Source organism: Zerene cesonia, chromosome 1 (assembly GCF_012273895.1).
Source record: "Zerene cesonia ecotype Mississippi chromosome 1, Zerene_cesonia_1.1, whole genome shotgun sequence".
Taxonomy (NCBI): Eukaryota; Metazoa; Arthropoda; class Insecta; order Lepidoptera; family Pieridae; genus Zerene; species Zerene cesonia.
Genome location: NC_052102.1, coordinates 934,793 through 948,110, shown reverse-complemented (window position 1 = coordinate 948,110; position 13,318 = coordinate 934,793). Strand labels below are relative to the sequence as shown.

At 43.6% G+C, this 13,318-nt stretch overlaps 1 protein-coding gene across 1 annotated transcript in view; it reads right to left on the bottom strand.

The window, feature by feature from the left end:
• LOC119829464 (transmembrane protein KIAA1109) overlaps positions 1 to 13,318 on the bottom strand; it is a 39,808-nt gene that overhangs the window by 8,524 nt on the left and 17,966 nt on the right. Inside the window, exons 20-43 of the mRNA XM_038352019.1 lie at positions 13,160 to 13,299; positions 12,873 to 13,004; positions 12,474 to 12,641; positions 11,956 to 12,133; positions 11,128 to 11,304; positions 10,678 to 10,824; positions 9,722 to 9,890; positions 8,937 to 9,067; positions 8,569 to 8,691; positions 7,670 to 7,813; positions 7,228 to 7,327; positions 6,787 to 7,004; positions 6,129 to 6,233; positions 5,588 to 5,882; positions 4,913 to 5,029; positions 4,551 to 4,630; positions 4,156 to 4,379; positions 3,725 to 3,835; positions 3,254 to 3,474; positions 2,743 to 2,887; positions 2,162 to 2,320; positions 1,693 to 1,957; positions 1,216 to 1,456; positions 763 to 1,000 (exon numbers count right to left, since the gene is read on the bottom strand). Of these exons, the coding sequence (XP_038207947.1) occupies positions 763 to 1,000; positions 1,216 to 1,456; positions 1,693 to 1,957; positions 2,162 to 2,320; positions 2,743 to 2,887; positions 3,254 to 3,474; positions 3,725 to 3,835; positions 4,156 to 4,379; positions 4,551 to 4,630; positions 4,913 to 5,029; positions 5,588 to 5,882; positions 6,129 to 6,233; positions 6,787 to 7,004; positions 7,228 to 7,327; positions 7,670 to 7,813; positions 8,569 to 8,691; positions 8,937 to 9,067; positions 9,722 to 9,890; positions 10,678 to 10,824; positions 11,128 to 11,304; positions 11,956 to 12,133; positions 12,474 to 12,641; positions 12,873 to 13,004; positions 13,160 to 13,299 (4,028 nt within the window). The remainder of the gene's footprint in view (positions 1 to 762; positions 1,001 to 1,215; positions 1,457 to 1,692; positions 1,958 to 2,161; positions 2,321 to 2,742; positions 2,888 to 3,253; positions 3,475 to 3,724; positions 3,836 to 4,155; positions 4,380 to 4,550; positions 4,631 to 4,912; positions 5,030 to 5,587; positions 5,883 to 6,128; positions 6,234 to 6,786; positions 7,005 to 7,227; positions 7,328 to 7,669; positions 7,814 to 8,568; positions 8,692 to 8,936; positions 9,068 to 9,721; positions 9,891 to 10,677; positions 10,825 to 11,127; positions 11,305 to 11,955; positions 12,134 to 12,473; positions 12,642 to 12,872; positions 13,005 to 13,159; positions 13,300 to 13,318) is intronic.

The following is a 13,318-nucleotide window of genomic DNA, read 5'->3' as shown; positions in this document are numbered from 1 at the left end:
AGTCGATTTAGGAAATGGAATCGAGTGGCGAAGGCACGTCGATCAAATAATATCCGCGAAAAATAGGTTCTCGTTAACGCACGAATGCCACGTGTGCAAGCGACGCGGGTGGTCTTGATATCGATAAAGGTCTCGAAGGGGAGACGTGGGAAGACGCGGCCAGTGGAGACGAAACAAACCAGCAGTCGGAGACTGTAGGGCTGTCTCCACGGGCACACGTAGAGGCGGAACCAAGGGCGCAGCAGGCTAGCCCTGAGACATCGCAATGTCCGCTCGGGCACTGCGTGCAATTAATCGAGCAAAAAAGTTGTTGTAACTAGAATGTGTAATTTAGGTAATGGTGTTTATATGTTGTTGTACATTTGTTATGTTTTTATATGTTGTGTTTATTTTGTTTCAAGTAGTGTTTAAGTTTGTATGTAAATTTCTTCTATAGTATGTAATTGGGATCTTGTTGGGGAGAAGTGTAATAAAGGTAGTATAAAATAAGTAAGAAATTAATTAGTATAGTTGAGGGTAAATCTGTTTCTGTTGAATAAACCAGTCTGTCGTTGAAGCCCGCCTTTCATTGACGTTCCATATAAAAGGAAGTATTTTTATGTATAAGACAGTTTTCTCTCTTTCTCTCACTCTAAATTATCCTCAAATCACATTTTTTTGTCAATTCCAACTAATATTGCAAACGAATTGATCGACGAACATATGATAATGATAAATATAATCAGCGCAAACAAGTAGCAAAGCTGAGTTCAGTGCACTCACTCGTCACTGGCGCGCTTGGAGCTGAAGACGATCTGCAGGCTGGGCAGCTGCAGCAGGCACTCGACGCGCGAGGCGGGCAGGCAGCTGAAGCGGAAGGCGGAGGGGCGCGTGTGGAAGTGCACGATCACGTCCACCGGGAACGACGCGTACACGTACTGCCCGTACGAGCCGCCCGCCTCCTCCGCGCCCGACCCGCCCGACCCGCCCGAGCCGGACCCGCGCCGCCCGGGTGCCGCTTCTGGTGAGGAATACGCGTTAGTTTTTTTTTTTTGGTCCTTCGAGCCGGTTAGTGCGGCTACTTTTAGCAGATTCTAAGACTAAGTATGTGTGTAAATGGGTAAAAAAAAAATAAAAACTTTCTTATAGCGACAACTATACACATTTGAAAAAAAATTATCTACTGCCTACCCTCTACTATACAAGATTTTCATATAAAATGGCATAGGAAAATACCTGGTGTAGGCATAGAGAAGGAAGCCTTTGTCGGAATAGGTTCCAGAGTCTGCTCCAAGAACTCTAGGATATGCGGACTGATGATAGTTTCCTCCGGTATACTCTGGAGGGTGATCCAGGCAAATAGGGCTGCTTTTTTGGTGCCCATCTTTCGCGCTCCCACCACGTTGGGAGGGGGGAGGTTGGGTATTGACTGTGGAGACGCTGATTCTTCTGGCAGTGTTTTTGATTCGTAGTGTACCTGTTAAATAAGATGAAACACGTCTATTACTAAGTTTAATAGGTGCATTCTATGTTCTTCAAATTTTAAAACTCAGTGTGTATGACAAATGTCTTGGACAAATGTTTAATCAGCACACACAAATGGGTCGCTATAATAAAAAACGTATCAGCTATAATTTAGATCATTATATGTAATGGTTTAAACAGAGATTAACTGGATTTTTATAACCACTAAAATTGTATCATCACAATAACCTTTAGCTGTAATCCCGGCACTCTAAACACGGTAACATCAGGGGGTGGTGGCAGACGTGGTTTGCGACGTGCGTTTGGCGATCCACCCAGGCCACCAGGGCCAAGATTCCCGCTAGCCCCCAGGGGCACGCCAGCACCCAGGGGCCCGGGGCCGGAGGGTGTCGCGGAGGGCACGCTGGTGCCTCCCATTTCAAGCCCGGAACCGGCACTTGCTCCCGCTCCAGACAGCCCACCAGATGCTGAACGCCCTACACGGGATCTGCCGCTAAGGATAAAATGAAAAGATAATTTACATATTCATCCACGGTTTACTAATAACTTATACCCAAGACTCATAAAATTTTAATAATAGTACTCTTCAACTAAAATAATAAAATGATAAATATCTATTGATAGTTGACTCCGACTGGCATAAGAAAGTCAATAGCCACCTCGAAGGACCATAAAACCATGAATAGTAAATATTTACATTTTTAATTCATCGTCCTTCGTAGGCTCCTTGGTGTGCAGGACGCACTTGCCACTGTTGATGTGCACCTTGACGTCCAGTTCAAAGTCGATGTTTGGTTCCGCTGTCTTCGCTTTGTTTTGTTTGCCTTCTGACTGACTTGCGCCTTCTGAAGTTGTACTGTGGGAAAAAACATTTTAAGATATTCATTATTGAAACTAGTAAAAAGTGTATTGGTTTTACCACGTTTTTCTAGATTAATTATTAAAATGAGCCTATATAATGCATTTATCTACAATGTTATTTTATAATTTATCTAAATAAGAAAATTATTTTTTTCATCAATATATTGTTGTAAATTATGTTAAGCACATTACACATAGCGGGAAGATACTGTCGTCTAAGATACAGGTTGGAACCTAGTTTAGACGACTTGTGTCCATAGTTATAAGTTTTTAATTAATAATAATTAATTTTCAAATAATAATTTGAACACAAGTGTAAATAAATACTACAAAAACACTTTTAATGGTGCATTTTTGATGAGCTGAGAGAGTTTTTGAGACGTGAGACATGATACAAAACTTAATATATACACGTACCTGGTGTCCGTGTTCTTCCGGGGCAGGTCGAGCGAGTCGGGCCAGGTCTGGCGCGGCTGGAACGAGACGGAGCGCGCCGCCCCGCCCGCCCCCGCCCCCGCCCCGCTCGCGCCCCGCAGCGACCCGCAGCGGGACGGCCCGGGGCCTGCGCATACGAGTAATTTCACTTATTTTTAATTGGCAGAGGATTACCTGCTGTTCTACCTGATGGGAAGGGAGCTGAGGCGTAGACGAGACTTGTATATGGTTTAGTTTGTAATAGTTTATATGCATGGTGATATAAACTATTACAAACTTAAAGCATATTTATCCGACTGAATTTCTTTGGTTTTAATTGTCATAGAGTTCAACAATTCATTACCATCGGTTCAGAAAACTTTAATAATACATGTTCAAAAGTGTAAATTACTAAAGTTTACATTAATTAAAAAAAAAAAAGTATATAACATACAATGATGTACTTTTTCTTTTTTTTACCATAGCAAGATGATAAGCATCACCAAATACGTACCAGTGAGCGTTTCGCTGTCCATGGAGCTCCAGGACGCGCCCTCGATAATATCGGCCAAGCGCGTGTCGTCCTCCGCCAGCAACAGCGTCTCGCCCGAGTCGCCCACGCTGGTGAGGCTGCCCGCGCTGGCGAGACTGCCCATGCCCAGCCCGATGCCGGCCAGGCTGCCCACCGTGCTGGCCGAGGGCAGGATCAGCCCGGCTGACGCTGGCTCGCCGATGCTGGAAAGAATAATTCAAAAGAAAGTCAGTAATCAGAAATCTGTCGAGCTATAGATATGATACTTTTGATCAGTAAATTTGACAACATTATTTAGTAATTCAATTAATATTCAGAATTGAAGCCATTACTACGAATTACGTTTGGAACAATTCCAAAGCCTGAAATTGTCTCGATGTCCATAATTAGGAAGCTGACGTAGGTTTTTGGTCCTTTGAGCCGGTTTGTGTGAAATTCCTTTCGATGACTTACCTGTCCGTGTCGGGCGGCAGCGGCGGCGGGCGGCTGGAGCCCAGCCCGAGCTTGCCCTTGGTGATGGAGCTGGCGCGCACGCTCTGCCGCCGCAGCTTCTGCAGCATGTCCCTGCGGTCATATGTACATTTTAATACGTTCCCATACCAAAGAAATAAGAATATACGTTCGGTAATGCGTAAACTGTCAATAATGTTGTGGTAAATGAAGAAAAAGCGCTATCCATCATCATTCCCTTGCACATATAAAATTTCTAATTGGATTGATTTCTAATTTCTAAAGAGAATTGATGAACGCACTACTTCTGGTAACCTATCCATCCTCCTAACGTTAGATATATGAAATAGATATCCGTCGGTATGATATTTGAAGCGAATTACGTGCAAATGTCTAGATCAGTCTATCTTTCGTAACCGGATCAACGGACAGACCTGCGGAAGTCCTTGAAGACGAGCGCCTCGAGGTCCTGCAGGCGGCGCAGCTCGTACTCCACGGTGCTGTGGCTGGCGCCGAGCGCGCGCAGGTCGCTGATGATCTTCGCCTGCTCCGTCATCTCCTTCTCGATCAGCTTCGACCGCTTCTTGGCGTCCAGCGACGTGTCGAACACGAACGCCGGCAGGTGGTCCGTGTACTTGCGCCGGAGCACTATGCTCTCCTGTGCGTGGGTATTATAAGCATTAATGCGAATATTGAAGGAGTTAAAATAACTTTTCAAAGATTACGTTTGTTTATTTGTCGTTTTAATAATTTTAAACGATATGAATATTTTACACTTTTATGTATATAATTCTAGATACAATACAATGCAATGTTTTTCTATACTTACTTGAGAATCTTTGCTGTTATCAGCTTCATCATCTAAATCACTCTCATAATCCATTTTCAAGGGATCCTCTTCTTCAAAACCTGTTGATTTTTATAATTAGAGTCATCAAGGTTATTTTGCTATCAATTGAATCCTACAAATCCTACTAATATTATAAATGCGAAAGTTTGTAAGGATGAGTGTGTATTTGTTGCTCTTTCACGCATAAACTACTGAACCGATTGCAATGAAATTTGGTGCCTAGACAGCTGTACAAGTGGAATAACGTACAGGCAACTTTTTATCCCGATATTCCTGCGGGATACGGACTTACTCGGGTGAAACCGCGGGGCGCAGCTAGTTCTATATATATTGACATTTACCAGTTAACATTGTGAGAGTGTGTCCCAAAGCGGAGAGCTGTTTGCCGACATTCGTATCCAAGTGTATGTCCACGCCTTCCATTTGCCACGACACGTTCAGGAACCATTTTGCGTTTTCTTCAAAAAAAAAAAAAAAAAACTTTGTTAACACTTGATTATAAATTAAAATACGATAAGAGAAAATCGAAATCTAACTGATTTCAAGCAAGTTTATGTTTTAATTATACATATGTGTTGAGAGTGACAAGTTACAATGCTCCAGTGTAGTCCATTTATATTTTGTATTGATTAAAGTAATTTACTCTGACATTATTGCTGGACCTGCTTAGCTATTGCTAGTTCTGTATAAATTTCTCATATCATTCCGATAATTAAAATATGGCATATTTTGTAATCGCACAAAATAAAACCGTATCTTTTTTGCTTCTTACTTTAATGAGTTATTATATACCTCACCATACCAATATAGTATGTATGTAGGAATAATAGGGTTTTAAAATGTAAATAGTAATATATTAAGTCTTATAGCATTGAAATGCTTTATAAATGAGAAATTTTGAAAGAATAGAAAGAATTTGATAACGAGGCGGGATTCGAACCCGTGTTTTTTGCTACGGTTTGGCAGCTTTGCTACCCAGCCCATTCCTTCTTCAGGCCACTAGAGCACACACTCACCGCTGCGGCGCGCGGCGGCCGTGCGGCTGCACACCTCGTAGGTGCCCTCGGACACGCAGCACACGTTGACGCACGCCTCGCTGGGCTCCGGCTTCCAGTCGTCCAGCGACGCCTCGAAGTCGCGCGCGAACCGCAGGCAGAGCCCCACGAAGCGGCCCTTGCTCACCAGCGCGCCCGAGCTCACCGCCGAGATGCTGGTGCTCTCCAGCGTCACCACCACGGCGCCGCGCTCGCCCTCGCCCAGCGCGCCCTCGCCGCCCCAGCCCCAGCCCCAGCCCCACCCGCACCACTTCGACTGCCGGACATGTCAATACTCAATGTCATGCAAGTATATATAGCGCTACATACTATAAAACAATCCCTTTAAATTAATGTATGAATGTTTAGATCTTTCAAAGTACACAACGGATTTTGATGCCTTTTTTTTTATAAATGAATGTTGTATATGTTGAGAAATAAAATTATATAAACCATCATATAACAAAATTTAAAAAACTTCAAATGGAATTATTAAAGAATCAAAGAAATTAAAAACACTCACGACGGGCGGCTGGTTGAGCGGCAAACAAATGCCTATATCGTCCACGTTGAGCTGCAGGAACAGCGTGCTCAGGTGCGGCGTGCCGATTTGTGACGTCAGTTGCACCTGCACATACACAATACAGAATTGTGTACAACATTGAAAAAAACATATACCAGTATTTAACAATAGTAGGGGAGGGCAAGATGCTAAATGTGTACTAGAGCCTCTCGGAAACCTATTGGAATTCGCAGATTAGACGACAGCGAGAAGAAAAGTCCTAGTCCTATATATAAGTAAGAAAAGTCCGAATCAAGAATAATAAGAAAGAAGGAACCTTTTGAATTCGGTTAGATATTTATCTAACCGAAGGCAGGGAGGGTTTCATTAGAAGTCCAAACCTCTCGGCGCGCAGTTATGCAAATAAGTGTCCTACAAGGTTCTATTTTAGGTCCTATTTCTCGTCTCCCACAAGATTTTTTGTTTTATTTTCAATTTATTTTAGTTGCAATAGAACTTCCATTGCATATAATTATTACAATAAAAAACAACTGACAGACAGTACATTGAAATTAGCAAGAACTTCTCAACCACCAATGCTTACTTATAACATCATCATAATCCCAAGAGATTATCATTAGTTACACACACTCATTAACCAACCAAACGGCCAGCCCACCTTCTCGAACACCTGCTGAGTGGCGGCCAGCACCTCCTGGTTGAGCGTCATCCGCTTCTCGTTCCAGTACTCGTACGCGTTCTTGTAGTTGAGCCAGACCAGGATGGCGCGGTCCACCGCCACCGGCTGGATGTACACCAGCGGCCGCTTCAGCGTGATGAGGACCACTTCCTTGTCCTCCCCGCACACTATCTCCTCTTGGAACGCGTTGCGCATCGCTGGGAAGGAAGGAGGGATCAAATATAAATAAAAATGCGGATAACTCTTGTTAACAATTTAAATAAAATCCAAATGAAATATAACTAAAATATGCGTTTTAAAGGCGTCGATAAAACGATTTTAGTAATGGCATGAAAATACAATACGTAGTAGAAAAGTCAAATAGTTTAAGTAGAATGCATTGTTTCATCTATTTCAATAGAAATAAAAAAGTACACTTACATATTCTTGTGTTGAAGAAGGCATACTGTTGGAACTCCGGCTCGGCCTCTTCAAACATGGCGTTTCGAATTAGTTGGCCTAGGCTCAGATTTATATCCACCTGAAAAGAGTACGTATTTTAGCCCATGGATCTAATCACTTTTGATAGTTTTAACAGGATTCGCTGTTTGAAGTTTGTGTAAATGGATGCTCAAAGACCACAAACTTAAGTAAAAAAAAAAAAAACACAAAAAAAGCGTTGTGGCAACAAAGAAATGGCACTAGCCATTCTGATATTAATTGATTTAACATGGCCAACTTTTAAACTGAAAAGAAAACAGGTACTTAGTAATCATATATTAACACAAATATTTGTCTCGACAAATATGTCTAAAAATGGCACCCCCCCCCCCTCTATAGAGGCGTGTGCGTGTGCGTGTGCGTGTACAGGCGCGGCGCGTACCTGCGCGCGGGCGAAGAGGCGCAGGCCGTGCGCCTGCGCGGGCTGCGTGACGTTCTGCACGCGGTTGGACAGCTCCAGCTCCACGGCGCCCGTCTCCAGCCGCACCGCGCTGTTGCTGGGCGTCGTCGCCGTCAGCTGGATGCGCTGCGGATGCGTACGCCACTTTATGCTCTACTTCTCGCTCGATATAACATACCAGTATACAGTAGATTAGATAATATTGTGACAGAAATCCCTATTAATATCATCAATGAGACAGTAAGTGTGTTTGTCTTTCCGTCCGATATCGTTTACAGAGATAATATCAGGCCCGTTAAAGGATGGAACGGGAACTATACAGGGAAATTCCGACACTGCCTTTCCTATAACCCCGGACAAAAGATAGTTTTTATATAAAGTAATCGAGCTTTAAAAAGTGAAGTCCCGTGTCCCCTAGTGGGGTATGGGGTAGATGATATACATCTGTTTCACTGATCGATTTTCTTTATGGACAAGTAGGTGATCAGCCTTCTGTGTCCTGCCAGACCGAGACATTTTTTTTTTTTATTGTCCCCACCGGGAATCGAACCCAGGACCCCTCGGTTCTACGCTCACGCGTTTACCACTGTACCAAGGAGGCGTCAATCGAGCTTTACATGTTGCTAAATGATAAGTCACTTAGTTTAATGGGACTATTTAAATTGTTGATGCAGTGTTAACCACAAATTTGTTCACACTTGAATGGAATGAAAAGAGAAAACACTTGCACTAAAATCGTATTAAATGCTTAACTTTTTCGAGACCGATTTCATCTTAATGATGATTAATATTATCTAAATTTAAAATATTTTTAACAGTCCTAAAACATACCACGTGAATTAAGCGCCAAAAAAAGGTTAAATACCACAGCTCTTACTCACTTTGATTCTAATTAATAGGGAGAACAGTATTCTGCTCAATGCAGAAGACGACGCATCTTCCTCATTCCACAAAGGCACGGGCTTTTCACCACCGTACACTTTCTGTACTACTTCGTTCACTTCCTAAAATGAGAATTTTTTTTATGAAATGGAAATTTCTAGTCAGTTCAAATAGAACAGCAGGCTAGAATCGAATTTCTATATTGTACCTTTTTATATTAGATAATAATAATTCATATGCAAAGTATTTTATACACCAATTAATTTCGAAGAAATAAGACAATTAGGAATTTGAAGACCACGACCCACAAACTTACCACACAATTACACATAACCACCATAGTATAGAGTACAGCGGAAGCGCATACCTTCATGAAGACCTTCTGCACGAAGACCAGGTGGTTGAGCAGGTCGGTGGACAGCGTGTGCTCGAACAGGCCGATGTCCGCCGTGGCCGCCAGGTAGCGGCCCGCCATCAGCACCGCGCCCTCCGCACTCGCTGATATACAAATTAAATAAATAAAACACAATTATTAAATGATCCATTAACTACGAAACTAGTTAGAAAGAAAAAAAGAAAAAACATTTATTTGGCGAAAATATGACGCTAAACACAAAAATACAGATGAAATGAAAAAAATAAAATAAAACAATAATAATAAAAACAAAGTTAGGAATTGTATTTCATTATGTCATGATTGTATTAACTGCATATTGCTTTTTTGAAGTGATAACTCGGTGAAAACCGAGAACGGGTTAGTTACGTAACGCGCTACGCCAGTTTATTTTGCCTTTCCTTAACGCATACAGTTACATTAGTTTAAGTCACTTCTGTAGGGCGCCCTGAAACACACGTTTTTTTACTCTAGTCACTATTAAAGTTTTTGTCAATTTTTCCGTGTAAATCTCACGTCATACGAACTGCTTGAAACAACGTGCATTGTGATCAAAGTGATTGAACTTTGCTTTTTACATACACACGAAATTTTATAACACATCCTATATATTTTGGATAGAATAAAAAATATTCAAGTTTATTTTTAATGTATGAAATGTCTAAGTTAAATTTTATAAATATGTTCATCTTATATTAATGTTATACATATTCATCATTATTTATTAACATTAGGTGCAGTTTTCAGTGTACACGTACGTTGGGCATCAGTAGCGTCGGTGGCGTCGGTAGCGTCAGAGGCGTCGGTGGCGTCGGCGCGCGGTTTCTGCGGGCGCGTGTCGGCCGGCGCGCAGTCGAGCACGCGCGCGCGGCACGACACCGCCGGCAGCGACACCGACGCCGCCGCCGGGATGTTCGCTTCCGTCACCTGACAGCGGCGCACACGTCAGTGTGGACAGGGATAAGATAACAACTCATACAGACACTCTCATATATCTTAAATGTTACACGCGATGAGAAATTTTTGAAGATTAAAAAAAAAAGCTTAATTACGAGGCGGGATTCGAACCCGCGTCAATTTGCCAAACCGTAGCAATCTAGCCTCTCGGACACCCGTGATCCCGCCGCAGCAATTGACTTTCTTCTACTCTTTTGGTTTCATGTGCCTATTATTGAGACGATTAAAAACTATCTCAACCAATATAAATAATTTTTTCAAGGATTACAATATTGTATCGATGGAATGCGACTTTTGTTAAATTTAATTTAATGCACGTTAAAAATAAAGTCAATTCGTATTTGATGTTTCCTAATACAATGTTTGACTTGCATCAATTTCATTTGCTTATTTTTCAATTCTAGGAAGGAAGAAACTACTGATTCCTGCGATAAGTGCGTTCAACCAAACAAATTCTTTTGTTTCGTTATATTTGTATAGATTATATACAAATATAACGAAATTACTGTATAATATATTAAATATGTAATATTATATATTATTAATATATAATATTACATAGTGAAAATTGTTGCAATAGATTTTTTTTTTAGAACAGAGTGAGCAAAGGAGCTGGTTGGTCGCCTGATGGTAAGGTCACCACTTCACAAGGCCATGATCGTTTACAACAACAAAAGCAAATACGTGTGAAAATGTGTCAAAGTGTATCCGTGTGCGTGTAAGTGTACAATGGTGGCGTCGGCGTCGGCGTCGGCACCTGCAGCTTGGTAACGAAGCTGAGCGAGTGGTGCGGCAGCTCGACGGTGAAGTGCGCCTTGCCGGCCGTCACGCCCGAGCTGTGCACGCGCTCCATCTTGTACTGCGCCTGCAGCGACGGCAGCAGCGCCGCCGTTATGCTCAGGCTCTGCGGTTACAACGAGGTGCCGTGTTTACTGGTTTTATGTAATTTCCGGTTGGTTAATTGAAATTGAGAGGATAGAAAGCTAGCTGAGTTTTAGTTAATCTCTTTCGGTTAATATTTTAAACATACAATAAAAAATGGGATTCGAAGTAAATCTTTGTACAATTTTGTTAAATATGTAACTTTCAGGAGAGTTAATTTAGAATTTTTTTTTTTTATAAAAGGTTAAGGCCCACGTCTCGCTAAGAGCGTAACCCAGTTGTAGGTAAGTGGAATGGAGTGCAAAGCGTGCAGGGTGCAGGGTACCTGCAGCACGAGCGAGAACTGCAGGTGCAGCGGCTGCAGCAGCGCGTCGGGCGCGGGCGGGGCGCGGCGCGGGGGCGGCGGCGCGGCGGGCGGGCTGCCCCCCTCCTCCTCCGACCCGTCCGCGCCGCCGCCCGCGCCGCGCGACAGCCGCGACGCCGTGCGCGTCACGCCCAGCTCCTGCTCGCAAACACGGATAACTATCTTTTATCATGTCATGCCCATGAACATTCGCAGAGTAGTGCCTGCGAATGCGTTGTCCGCTTTAAGAGGTAAGGGACTAGGAACGGATTGACAACTGGAAAGAAGGAATGGACCCTGGGAAAGGTAAGGAAAAGGCCCCCGCATGATACTATTTCACGCCGGTTTTCTGTGAGGATGTGATACTTCCCTATATACAACTATCCCTGGACGTATAGACCATCTATTTCTATCGATCGTTAGAAAGACGGGTAACCTACAGAGATAAGTAATTTATATCATTTACTGAATGAAGAAAAACAAAAACAATGTACAGCAAATTTAGTTTTATGAAAAGGAAAAGATTACTTTAACTTTATAAAACTAGCGGACTAGCGGTCCGCCCCGGCTTCGCCCGTGGTACATATATAGCCTATAGCCTTCCTCAATAAATGGGCTATCTAACATTGAAAGAATTTTTCAAATCGGACAAGTAGTTAGTTAACTAATCAGCTTTATAATATTAGCTTAGATACACTTAAAAAGAAGTGATTTGTATTAAACATATTTTTGCATATTCCGTGTAGCAAAGCGTTTCAAAATGCTATCCCCATGTCCCTGGCAGCGTGGCCACCGGAGGGCGGCGCGTACCTGCAGCGTGGAGGAGAGCTGGCGGCTGGAGCGCGTCATGACGCCGTGCAGCGCGACGGGGTGCTGCGGCAGGTCCACGCGCACGCCGCCCACCGACGCCAGCGCCGTGGCGCCCAGCCGCCCGCCCTCCCACGAGTACAGCGCCTGCGACTTGCCCACGCTCACGCGCACCACCGTCCTGGGGGGGGCAAGCGTACTCATTATATTGTCAACTAGCTTTTGGCATACGTTAAATTTGCAAAATATTAATAGGTGTTATTACGTCTTTATAGCTATTAAAAAAATACCATAAATATCTACATATCAATGTTATTACTCATATTGGTCTGGTTTTTTTAGCATACAATACATGATTTTTCATTAAATCGTTCGATATTAAATTTTAAAGTTTATAGCTCGCTAGCCTAGCTCCCCACCCCCCTTAACTAATCTCCATAAGATTACAAAGTCGACATGTCTGAACGGTTCGGTGGGGTGCAGGGGCTGGTGGCTGGTGGCTGGTGGTTGGGCGCACTCACTGGTGGTTGGGCGCGGCGCCCTCGAGCAGCACGATGGCGGTGCGCGCCAGGTTGCCGCCCAGCGCCCACTGGCGCGCGCGCGACGCGGACAGCGAGCCCTGCAGCGACGTGATCTCCGCCTCCAGCTTCAGCCCCGACAGCGACGCCAGCAGCCGCGTGCGGTGGATCCTGATACAACACATGATTAACGCCCATCTGACTGATTTCGAGCGTCGATTTTCCATCGAACACCCTTATAATAATATACTTTCCACCCGCGTGATCAATGAAAATAAATATCAAATTTCTAATATATCGCCTAACTTTATCGATCTCAATGGATTTGTTGCGATAGTTAATTGTAGACCCTTTATTTTATCGTTTGTTAAGCCTAATAATTATTATAAAAATAGTGTATACTTAGCAGCGCCGACGACGACAATGCCAGTCCCGGTGGCCGTGGACGATGAATTGCTGTTGTTTTGTTCGCGGGAACTCGGTCGAGCGCTTTTGGTACGATACGCTTCCGGTAGTTCCGTGGATACAGAGAATCTATAATTGTTTCGAATAATATAAATAATAACATTTATGTCTTAACAAAATTGAGACACACTCGAAAGTACAAATATACAATTTTTTTCACAATAAATAAATCTCTCTCTCTCTCTTTCTATATATGAACTCGTTCTCTATCTCTCTCGCCATACCTGTGCGTGATGGTGTCCGCATCGGGCATGTTCGCATACAGGTCGAGCAGCAGGTACAGCGTGCGCCAGCAGCGCGGCGCCAGCTGGTGCGCGGGGCCGGGGGGCGCGGGGCTGGGGGGCGCGGGGCCGCCGGGGGCGGGCTCGGGGGCGGGGGCGGGG